Below are 18192 nucleotides of genomic sequence, written 5' to 3'. Positions count from 1 at the left end.
TGACTACAAAGCGTTATGTTTGGGGCAAATCCAAAAACAACACATCACTGAGTACCACTCTTCATATTTTCAAGCTTTGTGATGGCTGAATCATGGTATGGGTATGCTTGTCATCAGCAAGGTCGTTTTTTAGGATAAAAAGAAATGGAATAGAGCTAAGCACAGGCAAAATCCAAGATGAAAACCTGGTTCAGTCTGCTTTCCAACAGACTGGGAGACAAAATCACCTTTCAGCAGGACAATAACCGAAAACACAAGGCAAAATATACACTGGAATTGCTTACCAAGATGCCCTAGTTACAGTTTTGACTTAAATGGGTTATAAAATCTATGACATGGGGACCCATGCCAAATCTTTTCAGTCTCTTGAGGGGGAATAGGTTTTGTCGTGCCCGCTTCACCACTGTCATGGTGTGATTGGACCATGATAGTTTGTTGGTGATGTGGACACCAAGGAACTTGAAACTCTCAACCCGCTCCACTTCAGCCCCGTCGATGTTAATGGGGGCCTGTTTTTTCTATTGTCCACGAACATCTCCTTTGTTTTGATCACACAAAAAGCGCAGACTAATCAGTAGGTACAAGTACGCTGGTGGGCCATACAGGGAGTCTCCCATCTCCCATTACTCATACTCCTCTCCATGCTATCTTGCTGTTGGGTGACCGGTCTAAATCTCTCTGGGTGCTCATGGACTCTGGGGCAACGAGAGCTTTATGGACACTATCCTGGTGTCGGAGCTGGGTATCTCCACACAACACCTCCCCATTCCCATGGACGCCAGAGCATTGGACAGATGCTCTATTGGCAGGGTCACTCACAGTATAATTCCTATCAACCTGCGAGTGTCAAGGGAATCACAATGAGTCCATGCAGTTACTACTCATTAAATCTCCTCATGCACCCATGGTTTTGGGATAGTCATGGCTCCAGAGGCACAACCCCCTGATCGACTGAGCTACAGGTTCAATCCTGGGTTGGAACCCGTTCTGCCATGCGCATTGCCTCAAGGCGGTGCAGGCTGTCCCTGGACGTCCTCCTGCAGGCTTGAGTAAAGCCTTGGATCTCTCTGCCATTCCTGCGGAGTATCAGGACCTCCGGGAGGTTTTCAACAAGGCCCACACCACATCTCTTCCTTCACATCGACCCTATGACAGAGTCATTGACCTCCTTTCTGGTACTACACCGCCTCTGGGGTGGATTTATTCCCTGTCTGGTCCGGAGACCAAAACCATGGAAGGGTACATTGAGGACTCTCTGGGGGCAGGGATCATTCATCCTTCTTCCTCCCCTGCCGGCACATGGTTCTTCTTTGTGGAGAAGGACAAAACCCTGTGCCCATTTATCGACTACCGGGGCCTTAATGACATCATGGTAAAAAACTGTTACCCGCTACCAGTCCTCTCCTCGACTTTCGAGACTCTCCAGGGGGCGGTTGTATTGTCGAAGTTGGACCTTCGGAACACCCACCATCTGGTTCAGATATGGGAAGGAGACTAATGGAAGACAGCCTTTAACATATTTAGCGGACACTACAAGTATCTGGTTATGCCATTCAGACTGACCAACGCTCCCACAGTGTTCCAGGCTCTGGTCAATTATGTGCTCCGTGAGATGTTGAACCGGTTCGTGTTTGTCTACCTTGACGACATCAGTCTTTTCTCGTTCGGTTCAGGAGTATGTTCTCCACATCCGACAAGTCCTCCAGCGCCTCCTGGAGAACCAGTTGTTTGTCAAGGCTGAAAAGTGTGAATTTCATCGCTCCACTATCTCCTTTTTGGGATACATCATAGCTGCTGGGAACATTCAGATGGATCTGGATAAGGTGAGAGCAGTGGTGGAGTGGCCCCAACCTACATCCAGAGTGCAGCTGCAATGTTTCCTGGAATTTGCTATTTTCTAGCATCAGTTCACTACAGTCCACATCTCAATCCATCTGGACCCGTCCCGTCAGTTTGTGGTGGTCAAATCCTCGGACGTTGGAGTGGGGGCCGTCCTGTCCCAGCGTTCTGCCCAGGACCAAAAGCTACATTCCTGTGCTTTCCTTTCCCATCGTCTTAATCCCCACTGAGAAAAACTATGACGTTGGTAACCGGGAACTTCTTGCAGTCAAGATGGTCCTGGAGGAATTGAGACACTAGCTAGAATGGGTGGAACATCCATTCCTAGTGTGGATGGACAATAAGAATCTGGAATATCTCCGCACCGCCAAGCGTCTCAACTCGAGGCAGGCTCACTGGGCTCTGTTGTTCACTCATTTAAATTTCACAATATCCTACCACCCTGCGTCCAAGAATGTGAAGCCTGACGCCCTCTATTGCTTGCATAGCTCTGCAGCTATACCGTCTGACCCTGAGACCATCCTCCCTACATCCTGTCTAGCAGCAACACTTGTCTGGGTATTGAGGGCCTGGTCCGCAAGGCACAGCATTCCCAGCCGGACCCTGTGGGGGTGACCCGGCTAACCAGTTGTTCATCCCGGATTCTGCTCAGTCCCCGGTCCTGGAATGGGCTCATTCCTCTAATCTAACCTGCCATTATGGCTTCTGTCGGAACGTGACCTTCCTACCGACAATGTTTTTGGTGGCCCACTATGGTTTCTGACATCTCTGCATTCGTCGCCTCATGCACGGTATGTGCTCAGAATTAGACTCCGAGGCAAGCTGTGGCTGGCCTCCTTCAACCACTCCTCATCGCCCCTGGTCCAATATATCCCTGGACTTTGTCACTGGTCTCCCTCCGTGTGATGGCAACACCACCATCCTTATGGTTGTGGATAGGTTTCCCAAAGCTGCCCATTTCATCCCCCTTCCCAAGTTAGCCTCAGCCAAGGAGACTGCCCAACTCATGGTACATCACGTCTTCCAAATCCATGGACTTCTGGTCAACATAGTCTCCCGTCGTGGTCCTCAGTTCTCGCCCCGATTCTGGAAGGCGTTCTGCACCTTCATTGGGTCGTCGGCCAGCATGTCCCCCGGGTTTTATCCTCAATCTAATGGCCAATCGGAGCGTGCCAATCAGGACCTGGAGACGACTCTTCGGTGCCTCGTCTCGGCCAACCCTACAACCTTGAGCCAGCAACTTGTGTGGGTGGAGTACGCCAGGAACACTCTTCCCTGCTCAGCCATTGGTCTCTCGCCCTTAGGGTGCTCCTTGGGTTATCAGTCCCTGCTCTTCCCTGAGCAAGAGGAAGAGTTCAACATACCCTCAAGCCTAGATGTTCGTTCTCGGCTGTCGGCGTACCTGGAAGGGATCCCGGTCTGCTCTTAAGACTACCTGCAGGTATTGTCGACAAGCGGACCACCACCGAACCCCGGCTCCCTGCTATTGTCTCAGGCAGGGTGTATGGCTGTCTACTCAGGATTTGCCTCTCTGGGTGGAGTCCCACAAACTTTCCCCCCGTTTCATCTGCCCTTTCCCCATCGTTAACATCCTTGGCCCCTCTGCTTTTCATCTTCTGTTGACCCGCACCCTCCGTATCCCTCCACGTTTCATGTGTCCAAGATAAAACCTGTGTCTCACTGTCTCATCCTGAGCCTCAATAGTACATTTGACATTTCTGTATTTAATTTTCAATAAATTTGCTAAAATGTCTAAAAACATGTTTTCACTTTGTCATTATGGGGTATTGTGTGTAGATGGGTGAAAAAAAGATAATCCATTGTGAATTCAGACTGCAACACAACAAAATGTGGAATAAGTCAAGGTCTTAAGGTGATGTAGGATGATGAAGCGTATGATGAGGTGTCTTAGGGTGATGTAGGATGATGAAGCATAGGATGAGGTGTCAGAGCGTGATGCAAGGCTGATGAAGTGTAGGATGAGGTGTCTGAGGGTGATGTAGGATGAGGTCTGTGACCCTGATCCACAGCGGGCTGCTCAAGGAGACAAATGATGTCACAGGCCATTTAATTGTCAGTTAGCACCACACAGCTGGGGTGAGTTATATCCTGCAGAGGTGTGTGTGTGTGTGTGTTTAATAATGTTGGTGCTTATATTTGTCCTATTCCACACTTGTACGAGTGTTTATTAGTAATCATGTGTGAATCGGAAAGGTGTTTTTGTTTCATATCCTAACTCTCCCTGAGACACCCTCAGAGAGTGAGGTCACAGCCAGGGTCTGCCATTATCAACGACGACCCTGGTACAGTTATGGTTAAGTCCCTTGCTCTAGGGAACATTGACAGATTTTGATCTTGTCGGCTCAGGGATTCAAACCAGCTACCTATCGGTTACTTTAAGCGCTAGGCTACCTGTCCCCCTAGGGGTGTGTGTGTGGATGTGTGTGTGGGCATGTGTACGTGACTCAGCCATCCAGGGTGACAGTGGAGGAGAGTCCTCTCTCTCATGCTGAGAGGGGTGCAGAGGGAGAACAATGGTTCATTGATTTCAACCAATCAATGAGTCTATACTGAGCAGAAAGCCTTTTCCATGTATTCATACCCACCAAATATGGTAGGCTATAGCTATACAAAGTTACCGATTGCACACCAGGCATAAATTAATATTCTATGCATTGCAAATGTAAGCCTAGAAAAAATACATTAGCCTATCAGCTTCACAGGCTTAATGACAAGTGTTCGGGTGTAGCCAAATACGTTCTGATGTGCTTGGTTGGAATAGAAAGCCACTGCTCTTTTTGCCCACTGTGGCCAACACTCTTGGCTCACACATTTGTTTAGACCTCTGGTACAAACATACACTGAAGGAGCTGAATGCCGTGCTAAAGTTGTATACTTCAAAACGTTTAAAACAAAAAGAGTAAGTATCCAGTTGCCTAGATAGTCTACAGTCTTCCCTGGTTCTCAGTGTGGTTTCAGCACCATGGACAGCGGCAAGCTAATGCTGTGTGTGAAGTTGAACAATTATTAGACTCTTCACTCTGGGATTCCTTTAGCTACGCTCGGGGTTGAATGAAGGCTAGCGCCCACACCGATAGGAGGCTATGGTCATTGAGGGACCGGAGACAGATTCTTTCCGTTTTACTCCGTGACAAATAGCCGTTTCTCTCCGTGATCCCAACCCGTATGTCAGTCTGTCGGTTTACCGGCGGCGCTGACGATTATGAATGAGGAGCGAGACAGTTGATCCCAGAAAAGAAAACACGCGTTTTATTCGATTAACTCTCTCTCTCTCTCTCAACTCCCGCTCATTCAGAGACTGCGGACTCCCGCTCATTCAGAGACTGCGGACTCCCGCTCATTCAGAGACTCCGGACTCCCACTCCTTCATCTACTTTCGCGGCTCTGCGAGACAGGGGACTTGTTTAGCCGTGCACTCTAATGGGAGTGAGGAGATGGATGGGTCTGTGTCGGGAAAAAACAGCGCAGGGCGGGGGTTAGGGTTGGTGCCCATTGGTGCGTGAAAATAACACGCATTTACAGTGGGAGAGAGAAGGAGAGACAGCGTGCGCTTTGAGGTGTAATCAAATTCCGTACACAACTCACGTAGGGGGGTAGCCTATGTGGTAGTCTACGTGGTTAGGCGTACTTATCAGACTATAGAAACACAAAAATAGTGTTTAAAAATAATTGCCTCTGTCACCGGTGAAGGGACACGAGCCTATAAAAGCACCTGAATCGCCTTCACAATTGCCACAGCCCCGCAGCAGCGCCGTTAATGAAAACGCCGCGACGGATGATCCCTTTTCAGCTCTCTAAACCAGACAAATCCTTATCAAAGGAGTTGTTTGATTTACCGCAATGGCTAGTTAAGAAGACAGGGTTGGAAAAGATAGATTGAGGGAGGGGTGGGTGGGGAGAGAGAGTGTGTGTCTGTGTGTGTGTGTGTGTGTGTGTGTGTGTGTGAGTGTGTGTGTGAGAGAGAGAGAGAGAGAGAGAGAGAGAGAGAGAGAGAGAGAGAGTGAGGGCGCGCATGTCCAATCCTTCCATGCAGGCTGTAGACGCTCCTCACCACTGGCGAGTTGTTCTCTGTCTTTTCCTTCTCGCGCTCTCTTGCATGTGCTCGGTTTAGTGTTTACCGAGCTGGACAGAGCTCTCTCCAGCGGCAGCGGACACTGCGGGGGAACAAGACCACTATGGATTGCTAAAACTCGGGCTTATTTTTCTCTTTTCCCACCTTCTCTCTCGCCTTGTTTCCTCCTCCTCCATGTCTCTCCACAGTTTTTAAGGGACGGAAAATGAGGATTATTTACCTGCACTTTCTCGGGGTGTTTTCCGCCCTTTGGGGGCTAGCGACTGGGGCTTTCCCCAGCAGTGTTCAAATAGGTGAGTAGGCTAAATACCTTTAAAAATAGGCACTTGTTATAGCCGGGGTTTTAAGGAGTCTTAAATTGTTTTCATCCCCAATCATGTGTATTTATTAAAGAGGATTTACATTGCCATTATTTCTGATAACCTAAGTAGCCTACAGAGGGAACACGCTGTCTGTTTGGCTGATGTGACTCAGGTGATTATTCATAATTGTGGTAATTGTTTTCCTGCTGTCGGAACCGGAGGTTAAATGGTTCTCTCTCTCTCTCTCTCTCTCTCTCTCTCTCTCTCTCTCTCTCTCTCTCTCTCTCTCTCTCTCTCTCTCTCTCTCTCTCTCTCTCTCTCTCTCTCTCTCTCCCGTTTTGTCTCTGTCTAGCTCTTCCCCTCTTTCGCATTATTTGTAATTTTCAAACGGGCATCCTGCGCTCATAAATGTTTTAGGGCGCTTTGTTCATAACCGTGCTGTTCTGAGTCAGATCGCTACTGCATCATCTGCCCGTGCCATACATTGCAGGATAACCCTGGCTATCCGATCCGAGCCCGACCCGTTCAGCCGGGACTAGTCCCGGATCAAAGTTTCTATTAAACATGATCCACTGCCCTGAGTCAGTCGTATACCCCATCCTATAACAGTCCTACACACACACATGCACACACAGACAGACACGCACACAGACACACACACAGTGCTCTGTTCTGGAGGTGTGTGTTAATGTATGCTCTGCATCACTCCTTGTGAGGTGCAGGAGGAGAGGCACTGTAATGACATTCTGGTCTCTGACTCTTTCTCGTTCCTTTCACTGAGCTACCGATAAAGTTAATACGCGAATATGGTCTGCTGGATACACGAAAACACACACACACACACCTCAAACCCTATCCCCCTGTTAACTTGAGAATGCATTTGCATATCGCTTCAATACACAGAAGTGGAACTTAAGGCAGAGGAAAACCAATTCCTTGGAGAATATAAAAATGTCATGCAATGTTACAATGCCTTAGAAATAGACTTCTGTACTGTAGTTAATGTACCTCAATTGGGCTGACCAACCAGTGCTCCCGCACATTGGCTAACCGGGCTATCTGCGTTGTGTCCCGCCACCCACCACCCGACAACCCCTCTTTTACGCTACTGCTACTCTCTGTTCATCATATATGCATAGTCACTTTAACCTTATCTACATGTACATACTACCTCAATCAGCCTGCCTAACCGGTGTCTGTATGTAGCCTCGCTACTTTTATAGCCTCGCTACTGTATATAGCCTGTCTTTTTACTGTTGTTTTATTTCTTTACCTACCTATTGTTCACCTAATACCTTTTTTGCCCTGTTGGTTAGAGCCTGTAAGTAAGCATTTCACTGTAATGTCTGCACATGTTGTGTTCAGCGCACGTGACAAATACACTTTGATTTGAGTTACTGTAGTTACTGTAGTTAATGCTTCTATTGCACAACTGTTGTGTGTTTGTGAATCACATGCCATTTACATTTTAGTCATTTAGCAGACGCTCTTATCCAGAGCGACTTACAGTAGAGTGCATACATTTTATTACATTTTTTATATACTGGCCCACCTTGGGAATCAAACCCACAACCCTGACGTTGCAAGCGCCATGCTCTACCAACTGAGCTACAGTGGGTGATGTTTGGGATGTTTGTGAATCACATGACATTTGAGGTGATGATTGTGATGTTTGTGAATCACATGCCATTTGAGGTGATGATTGTGATGTTTGTGAATCACATGCCATTTGAGGTGATGTTTGGGATGTTTGTGAATCACATGCCATTTGAGGTGATGTTTGGGATGTTTGTGAATCACATGCCATTTGAGGTGATGTTTGTGATGTTTGTGAATCACATGCCATTTGAGGTGATGTTTGGGATGTTTGTGAATCACATGCCATTTGAGGTGATGTTTGTGATGTTTGTGAATCACATGCCATTTGAGGTGATGATTGTGATGTTTGTGAATCACATTTGGAGGTGGTTGCTCTGCTGCCTTGCGCTGCCTTCTCCATTCCTCCCTCCTCCCCTGTCATCATTTCCCCTCTCTCACCCTCCCCGACATATGTCACTTTACCCTTCCTCTCCCTCTCTCACCCTCCCCAACACTTTCCCTCTCTTCATCTGTCACTTTACCCTTCCTCTCCCTCGCTCCATCTCTCATCTTAGAGTTCCTCTCCCTCTCTCACCTTCCACACCTCTCTTCATCTGTCACTTAACCCTTCCTCTCCCTCTCCCTTTCACCCTCCTCACCACTTTCCCTCTCTTCATCTGTCATTTTACCCTTCCTCTCCCTCTTTTTATATTATAATAAAAATGTTTTACCCCTTTTTCTCCCCAATTTCGTGATATCCAAATAGCAGCTACAGTCTTGTCCCATCGCTGCAACTCCCGTACGGACTCGGGAGAGAAGAAGGTCGAGAGCCATGCGTCCTCTGAAACACGACCCCGAAAAGCCACATTGCTTCTTGACACACTGCTCTCTTAACCCGGAAGCCAGCCGCACCAATGTGTAGGAGGAAATACCGTACACCTGGCGACCGAAGTCAGCGTGCATGAGCCCGGCCCGCCACAGGGAGTCGCTAGAACGCGATGGGACAAGGACATCCCAGCCAGCAAAACCCTCCCTTAGCCCGGACGATGCTGGACCAATTGTGTACTGCCTCATGGGTCTCCCAGTCAAGGCCGGCTGCAACACAGCCCTGGATCAAACCCGGATCTGTAGTGACACCTCTAGCAATGCGATGCAGTGCCTTAGACCGCTGCGCCATTCGAGAGGCTCTTCATCTGTCATCTTACCCTTCCTCTAACACTCACCGTACCCCCCACTCTTCCTCTCTCTATCTGTCATTTCACTTTACCCTTCCTCTCCCTCTAACGCTCACCGTCCCCGCCACTCTTCTTCTCTCCTCTTGTCACTTTACCCTTCCTCTATCGCTCACCCTCACTCCACTCTTCTTCTCTCCTCTTGTCACTTTACCCTTCTTCTCCTCTATCTCTCACCCTCACGCCACTCTTCTTCTCTCCTCGTCACTTTACCCTTCCTCTATCTCTCACCCTCACTCCACTCTTCTTCTCTCCTCGTCACTTTACCCTTCTTCTCCTCTATCTCTCACCCTCACTCCACTCTTCTTCTCTCCTCTTGTCACTTTACCCTTCCTCTATCTCTCACCCTCACGCCACTCTTCTTCTCTCCTCGTCACTTTACCCTTCCTCTATCTCTCACCCTCACTCCACTCTTCTTCTCTCCTCGTCACTTTACCCTTCCTCTATCTCTCACCCTCACTCCACTCTTCTTCTCTCCTCTTGTCACTTTACCCTTCTTCTCCTCTATCTCTCACCCTCACGCCACTCTTCTTCTCTCCTCGTCACTTTACCCTTCCTCTATCTCTCACCCTCACTCCACTCTTCTTCTCTCCTCGTCACTTTACCCTTCTTCTCCTCTATCTCTCACCCTCACGCCACTCTTCTTCTCTCCTCGTCACTTTACCCTTCCTCTATCTCTCACCCTCACTCCACTCTTCTTCTCTCCTCGTCACTTTACCCTTCCTCTATCTCTCACCCTCACTCCACTCTTCTTCTCTCCTCGTCACTTTACCCTTCCTCTATCTCTCACCCTCACTCCACTCTTCTTCTCTCCTCGTCACTTTACCCTTCTTCTCCTCTATCTCTCACCCTCACGCCACTCTTCCTCTCTCCATCTGTCACCTTATCCTTCCTCTCCTTACCCTCAGTCATATTCTGATCTTTTTGATGTCATCTCTCTCTCTCTCTCTGTCTTACATTCTCACTTTCTCGCTCCCCCTCTCTCTCCTCTGTCCTATTCTCTCCCTATGTCTCTCTCTCTCCCCATCTATCCTCTACAGATTTAAGAATCCCCCCCGTCTCAGCCATTTCTCCCTTTCCCCCTATTTTTCAGAATCCCCCACTGGTGCACATTTTGGTTTTTGCCCTAGCACTAGAAATCTTGATGATGAGGTGGCTATTTGAATCAGCTGTGTAGTGCTATGTCAAAAACCAAAATGTGCACCCAGCGGGGGCCCCAGGACCGAGTTTGGGAAACCCTGTGCCAATGAAGCACAGTTCAAAACCAACTGTCTTTCTCCTCATCTATAGGTGGTCTATTTATCAGGAACACAGATCAGGAGTACACAGCATTTCGACTGGCTATCTTCCTGCACAACACCAGCCCCAATGCCACGGAGGCTCCATTCAACCTTGTACCCCATGTTGACAACATTGAGACAGCTAACAGCTTCGCCGTCACAAATGCCTGTGAGTACAACCAGATAAGAGTTTGTGTGTGTGTGTGTGTGTGTGTGTGTGTGTGTGTGTGTGTGTGTGTGTGTGTGTGTGTGTGTGTGTGTGTGTGTGTGTGTGTGTGTGTGTGTGTGTGTGTGTGTGTGTGCATGTGCACTCAAACCTTGTACCACACTCATAGTGTCAGCTATCAATCAAGAGTTAGAGGTCTATATGAGGCTGTCATTCACTATAGGAGGATGGGCAAGGGGTTGCTGTGTCTGCTTAGCTTGAGAACATGACTGATTTGTGTCTACAATGAAATGAGGGAGGTCTATGTGATGTCATCAACGTCCAGATCACTCAGGAAGTACATCTGCACTGGGAACATAATGGAGTCTCCATGGATCTCTTGGTAAATGGAACTGAATGGAACTATTCAGTCCTATTGTTCCATGTGGACTTCCTTGTCTTTCTTATGAGATAATCTCTATCTAAACCTTCTTTAAATCATCCCCAGATTTGTGTGTCATATTGAGGCCCAATAAAATGTTTTCTACATTTGAGCCAGGCTAATTTCCATCATGTTGAATTTGGCCCAAGGACTAAAGCTCTGTGGTTAATATGGCAAATAGAAGCAAGAGTAACGGGGGAAATGAAAGACAATAGAATTTACTGGCTTGGAATAGATTATCTAAAAAAGCAATGGGAGAAGGAAATTAAGTGTGTTTGTGTGTGTTTTGAATAAGGATGCAGCTGTTGACTTATCGAGACCAAATTTGTCAAAGTCATCCTCAACTACCCTCTCTCGCTAGCTGCTACTGCGCTGCTGAGGGCAGCTTTGTAATTTCTATATGAAGAACTGTTGGTGCCTTCCCTCTGACTGTAGAAGGCTGTGACTGGGTCAGCCTGATCACTAGAAATAGACTTCAATTTTAGACGTTTGAAAAGGTCCTGAGAACGTGTATATATGCATTCCTCTGCGCTTACAAAACAGAAACCTAAATATTGTCCAGCACTGGGCACAACTTAGACCACCGCGCCGCCACAGTTCACTATGGTCTGTCTGTCTGTCTGTCTGTCTGTCTGTCTGTCTGTCTGTCTGTCTGTCTGTCTGTCTGTCTGTCTGTCTGTCTGTCTGTCTGTCTGTCTGTCTGTCTGTCTGTCTGTCTTGTTCTGCATACAGTCTCTCACTCTTCGTCTGTCTCTTCGTCTGTCTCTTCGTCTGTCTCTTCATCTGTCTCTTCATCTGTCTCTTCGTCTGTCTCTTCGTCCATCCGTCCGTCCATCCGTCCGTCCGTCCGTCTGTATGTCTCTCTCTCTCTCACTCTCTCTCTTTGTCTGTCTGTCTCTTCGTCTGTCTGTCTCTTTGTCTGTCTCTGTCTTTGTCTTTGTCTGTATGTCTCTCTCTCTCTCTCTCTCTCTCTCTCTCTCTCTCTCTCTCTCTCACACTCTCTCTCTCTCTCTCTCTCTCTCTCTCTCTCTCTCTCTCTCTCTCTCCTCACACTCTCTCTCTCCCTCTCTCTCTCTCTCTCACTCTCTCTTAGACGGTGTGAAAGTTGGATAATTACAGACTAGTGTTGCACAGTAAACCGAAACTTCGGTACTTTTTCAATATTAGATAATGAAAACGTTTCGGTACTAGAATCTTTGTTACCTTCGGTACATCTTTCAAATGTGTCTTGCGTCATCTACTGATTGAGACAGGATGAAGTCTGTCCATCAGTGCAGCAGATGTCCCCTTATAGCACGAGTACACCGTATCTGCAATGTTGCAACTGTTAATTACTGTACGCAGAACAATATCCATTACAGGCTACAACACTTTACAATGCAAGAAGGTACTGGTAGCTTCCAGCTTTGTTGGCTAACTTTCCTTGCTAGCTTACATCTGAAGCTAACACCAATTTACTACCCTAGTCCTTTTTTGTTCCAAACAAATTGCTCACCAAACCATATCGCAAAATATGCTAATTTCAAAGCTGACTGTCACCAAAAACCATACAGACATTACCAAAAACCTTATTCATTCATTTGCCTCCCTCGCCTCAGTCAGGTATATAATTTTTATTTTATAGCACAAAACACCAGTATACATACAGGGAGTATACAAACAAACAAACAGATCAAAATTCCTTGAGTAACCACCCTTATGCATTAAAAAGTTTACTCATCAGAAGGATGTGATTATCAAACCCGTTCTTAAAAAACAAATAATTGTTCCTATGCAAAATATCCTATTTGTTCCAAATGAAATACCTATATATATTAATGACCATGCTACGAACACTTGTCTATGAAAAGCAAGTCATTTGGTAAGAATCTTATCAATGTTATAGTTACAAAGCAATATCAAATCAAAGCGACCAAAACGGAAGAAGATACAATGCGGGATAAAATTCCAAGTTGAAGTTGGATTCTTTTTAGCGCAATTTATCATAAAAAAGATTATTCAAAGTAGGGAAATCCCCAAAATGTACTCTCCAAAAAAGGAAACTTTACTCTCCAAATATCTGTAATTTCAAACCTTTCTATAAACTGCCTCAAACCTGTATTCAAGAAGTTCTCTGTCCCAGAGGCCATCTATCAATACAATTATTCAGAGCAATTTTAAAATCCACTACAAGTAAAGCATTAGGGAACTTGGTTAGCCAATGGAAAACATGCGTTTCCAAAGATTCAAGTAAGTGATCATTTTCAAGTTTGGAATTGAACCCATAAATGTTGGTAGTAATAGTGAGGATGTTTTTGTAGTTGATAACAGGATGAGGAAAGTGACCAGAAAGGTCACAATCTGAGTGCAAAATACTTCCACTGAAATGATTCTTTAGAGTGATGACTGCAACGGAACGATCAGAACCATGAGAGAGCCATAAATCATTTCCACACTGTGATCTCCAGAAGTTGACATCAGTAGAAATAGAATGAGATTCTTAAAAAAACAAAAAACATATATATCGGTTTAAAGCTGTTTGGCAAATATAATAAGGCTTGGTGCTCTACATTCTATCTAGCATTGAGTCAGTCACGTCTCTCCTGTCTCTCTCCCTGTGTGTGTGAATGACGTCATTAGGTCTTAAAGAGGTCTTATAAAAAAAAGAGATTGCTTCTTCTATGCAAATGTCCCAAATGGAAAGGAAACAGATTTGTCAGCTGTAGTCCCATGAAATCAGCCAAAAACTACAACTCAATGCATTCACACACTCCTATTGGATATGCATTCACTTGTACTGTGAATGGACCTAGGCTACATCTTGATTTACCCAGTTTATCAATAGAGATTTATAATTCAAATAAATTATGTTATGTTGTTTTGTAGTTAGATTGGTAAAAACTGTTTAAAAACTTGGTTAAAAAGAAGAAACGTGGCTGTTTCTGAAATATTGACATCAGACATGTCAAATGCAATGAAATTGCAGTCAAAAGATCAGTCTAGTTTGATATGGTTTTTCTATCGTGATGGTTTCGAGTAGCGTGATACTAAACCTGGTATTGGTATTGATGTAAAGATTCTGGTATTGTGACAACAATATTACAGACCGGCAGTCATACTGTGTGCTGTCCTGGGCTGGGCATTGGCTTGACTGTGGTGTGTGTGCTGTCCTGGGCTGGGCATTGGCTTGGCTGTGGTGTGTGTGCTGTCCTGGGCTGGGCATTGGCTTGGCTGTGGTGTGTGTGCTGTCCTGGGCTGGGCATTGGCTTGGCTGTGGTGTGTGTGCTGTCCTGGGCTGGGCATTGGCTTGGCTGTGGTGTGTGTGCAGTCCTGGGCTGGGCATTGGCTTGGCTGTGGTGTGTGTGCTGTCCTGGGCTGGGCATTGGCTTGGCTGTGGTGTGTGTGCTGTCCTGGGCTGGGCATTGGCTTGGCTGTGGTGTGTGTGCTGTCCTGGGCTGGGCATTGGCTTGGCTGTGATGTGTGTGCTGTCCTGGGCTGGGCATTGGCTTGGCTGTGGTGTGTGTGCTGTCCTGGGCTGGGCATTGGCTTGACTGTGGTGTGTGCTGTCCTGGGCTGGGCATTGGCTTGGTTGTGGTGTGTGTGTGTGTGGGAGGTTAAAACAGTTGTCCTGCTGCAGATGAAGTGTGTCAGTAGTAACCTGAGCTCTGGGCCTGTTCTTAGTCTTAATGTTCCGCGCTGATGAACCTGTGTGTGTGTATCAAATGAGTGACCGTGTGTGTAGCGCAGCAGCGGTGGATTAGTGTCTTATTGTCTGTGATTGTTCGAGCTGGAGAAAGGACTCTGCTGGAGAGCCACTGTCTTCTTCCATTACCATCCCTCTCTCTCTCTCTTTTTATCTCTATCTCTCTCTTTCGCTCTGTCTGTGGGAGATGTTAGGCGTAAGATGTCTAGAGTTTAAGTTAACAAGATTTACTGCCAGTCCACTTTAGATAGGGAGGAGACATTGGTCGATGGCAGAAAAGATGACAGGGTCTCTCTCCAGTCACAGTAACAGGGTCTCTCTCCAGTCACAGTAACAGGGTCTTTCTCCAGTCACAGTGTCTCTCTCCAGCCACAGTGTCTCTCTCCAGTCACAGTAACAGGGTCTCTCTCTAGTCACGGTAACAGGGTCTCTCTCCAGTCACAGTAACAGGGTCTCTCTCCAGTCACAGTGTCTCTCTCCAGTCACAGTAACAGGGTCTCTCTCTAGTCACAGTAACAGGGTCTCTCTCCAGTCACAGTAACACTGTCTCTCTCCAGTCACAGTGTCTCTCTCCAGTCACAGTAACAGGGTCTCTCTCCAGTCACAGTAACAGGGTCTCTCTCCAGCCACAGTGTCTCTCTCCAGTCAGAGTAACAGGGTCTCTCTCTAGTCACAGTAACAGGGTCTCTCTCCAGTCACAGTAACAGGGTCTCTCTCCAGTCACAGTAACAGTGTCTCTCTCCAGTCACAGTAACAGGGTCTCTCTCTAGTCACAGTAACAGGGTCTCTCTCCAGTCACAGTAACAGGGTCTCTCTCCAGTAACAGTAACAGGGTCTTTCTCCAGTAACAGTAACAGGGTCTCTCTCCAGTAACAGTAACAGGGTCTCTCTCCAGTAACAGGGTCTCTCTCCAGTCACAGTGTCTCTCTCCAGTCACAGTAACAGGGTCTCTCTCTAGTCACAGTAACAGGGTCTCTCTCCAGTCACAGTAACAGGGTCTCTCTCCAGTAACAGTAACAGGGTCTCTCTCCAGTAACAGTAACAGGGTCTCTCTCCAGTAACAGTAACAGGGTCTCTCTCTCCAGACAGGGTCTCTCTCTAGTCACAGTAACAGGGTCTCTCTCCAGTAACAGTAACAGGGTCTCTCTCCAGTCACAGTAACAGGGTCTCTCTCCAGTCACAGTAACAAGGTCTCTCTCCAGTCACAGTAACAGGGTCTCTCTCTAGTCACAGTAACAGGGTCTCTCTCTAGTCACAGTAACAGGGTCTCTCTCAGGTAACAGTAACAGGGTCTCCCTCTAGTCACAGTAACAGGGTCTCTCTCTAGTCACAGTAACAGGGTCTCTCTCCAGACAGGGTCTCTCTCCAGTCACAGTAACAGGGTCTCTCTCTAGTTACAGTAACAGGGTCTCTCTCCAGTCACAGTAACAGGGTCTCTCTCCAGTAACAGTAACAGGGTCTCTCTCCAGTCACAGTAACAAGGTATCTCTCTAGTCACAGTAACAGGGTCTTTCTCCAGTCACAGTAACAGGGTCTCTCTCCAGTAACAGCAACAGGGTCTCTCTCCAGTCACAGTAAAAGGGTCTCTCTCCAGTCACAGTAGCATGGTCTCTCTCCAGTAACAGTAACAGGGTCTCTCTCCAGTCACAGTACCAAGGTATCTCTCTAGTCACAGTAACAGGGTCTTTCTCCAGTCACAGTAACAGGGTCTCTCTCCAGTAACAGCAACAGGGTCTCTCTGTAGTCACAGTAACAGGGTCTCTCTCCAGACAGAGTCTCTCTCCAGTCACAGTAACAGGGTCTCTCTCTAGTTACAGTAACAGGGTCTCTCTCCAGTCACAGTAACAGGGTCTCTCTCCAGTAACAGTAACAGGGTCTCTCTCCAGTCACAGTAACAAGGTATCTCTCTAGTCACAGTAACAGGGTATCTCTCTAGTCACAGTAACAGGGTCTCTCTCCAGTCACAGTAACAGGGTCTTTCTCCAGTAACAGGGTCTCTCTCCAGTCACAGTGTCTCTCTCCAGTCACAGTAACAGGGTCTCTCTCCAGTCACAGCAACAGGGTCTCTCTCCAGTCACAGTAACAGGGTCTTTCTCCAGTCACAGTAACAGGGTCTCTCTCCAGTAACAGCAACAGGGTCTCTCTCCAGTCACAGTAACAGGGTCTCTCTCCAGTAAGAGTAACAGGGTCTCTCTCCAGTCACAGTAACAAGGTATCTCTCTAGTCACAGTAACAGGGTCTCTCTCTAGTCAGAGTAACAGGGTCTCCCTCCAGACAGGGTCTCTCTCCAGTCACAGTAACAGGGTCTCTCTCTCCAGACAGGGTCTCTCTCCAGTCATAGTAACAGGGTCTCTCTCCAGTCACAGTAACAGGGTCTCTCTCTCCAGACAGGGTCTCTCTCCAGTCACAGTAACAGGGTATCTCTCTCCAGACAGGGTCTCTCTCCATCACAGTAACAGGGTCTCTCTCTCCAGACAGGATCTCTCTCCAGTCACAGTAACAGGGTCTCTCTCTCCAGACAGGGTCTCTCTCCAGTCACAGTAACAGGGTCTCTCTCCATCACAGTAACAGGGTCTCTCTCTCCAGACAAGATCTCTCTCCAGTCACAGTAAGAGTGTCTCTCTCTCCAGACAGGGTCTCTCTCCAGTCACAGTAACAGGGTCTCTCTCTCCAGACAGGGTCTCTCTCTAGTCACAGTAACAGGGTCTCTCTCCAGTCACAGTGTCTCTCTCTAGTCACAGTAACAGGGTCTCTCTCCAGTAACAGTAACAGGGTCTCTCTACAGTCACAGTAACAGGGTCTCTCTCTAGTCACAGTAACAGGGTCTCTCTCCAGTCACAGTAACAAGGTATCTCTCTAGTCACAGTAACAGGGTCTTTCTCCAGTCACAGTAACAGGGTCTCTCTCCAGTAACAGCAACAGGGTCTCTCTCTAGTCACAGTAACAGGGTCTCTCTCCAGACAGGGTCTCTCTCCAGTCACAGTAACAGGGTCTCTCTCTAGTTACAGTAACAGGGTCTCTCTCCAGTCACAGTAACAGGGTCTCTCTCCAGTAACAGTAACAGGGTCTCTCTCCAGTCACAGTAACAAGGTATCTCTCTAGTCACAGTAACAGGGTATCTCTCTAGTCACAGTAACAGGGTCTCTCTCCAGTCACAGTAACAGGGTCTCTCTCTAGTCACAGTAACAGGGTCTCTCTCTAGTCACAGTAACAGGGTCTCTCTCCAGTAACAGTGTCTCTCTCCAGTCACAGTGTCTCTCTCCAGTCACAGTAACAGGGTCTCTCTCTAGTCACAGTAACAGGGTCTCTCTCCAGTAACAGTGTCTCTCTCCAGTCACAGTGTCTCTCTCCAGTCACAGTAACAGGGTCTCTCTCTAGTCACAGTAACAGGGTCTCTCTCCAGTCACAGTAACAGGGTCTTTCTCCAGTCACAGTAACAGGGTCTCTCTCCAGTAACAGCAACAGGGTCTCTCTCCAGTCACAGTAACAGGGTCTCTCTCCAGTAAGAGTAACAGGGTCTCTCTCCAGTCACAGTAACAAGGTATCTCTCTAGTCACAGTAACAGGGTCTCTCTCCAGACAGGGTCTCTCTCCAGTCAC

At 47.3% G+C, this 18192-nt stretch overlaps 1 protein-coding gene across 9 annotated transcripts in view; it reads left to right on the top strand.

The window, feature by feature from the left end:
- Positions 1 to 5909: 5909 nt before the first annotated feature.
- Positions 5910 to 18192, top strand: part of gria4a (glutamate receptor, ionotropic, AMPA 4a) — a 158697-nt gene continuing 146414 nt past the window's right edge. For all 9 annotated transcript variants that reach the window (XM_029715795.1, XM_029715800.1, XM_029715796.1 and 6 more), the window contains exons 1-2: positions 5910 to 6225; positions 10335 to 10493. In XM_029715795.1, coding sequence (XP_029571655.1) covers positions 6138 to 6225; positions 10335 to 10493 — 247 coding nt within the window. In that variant the 5' untranslated portion in view covers positions 5910 to 6137. The remainder of the gene's footprint in view (positions 6226 to 10334; positions 10494 to 18192) is intronic.

The sequence above is a fragment of the Salmo trutta genome, chromosome 26, assembly GCF_901001165.1.
Source record: "Salmo trutta chromosome 26, fSalTru1.1, whole genome shotgun sequence".
Taxonomy (NCBI): Eukaryota; Metazoa; Chordata; class Actinopteri; order Salmoniformes; family Salmonidae; genus Salmo; species Salmo trutta.
The sequence above is the reverse complement of the archived record's forward strand: the minus strand, read 5'-3'. Positions and strand labels throughout refer to the sequence as shown.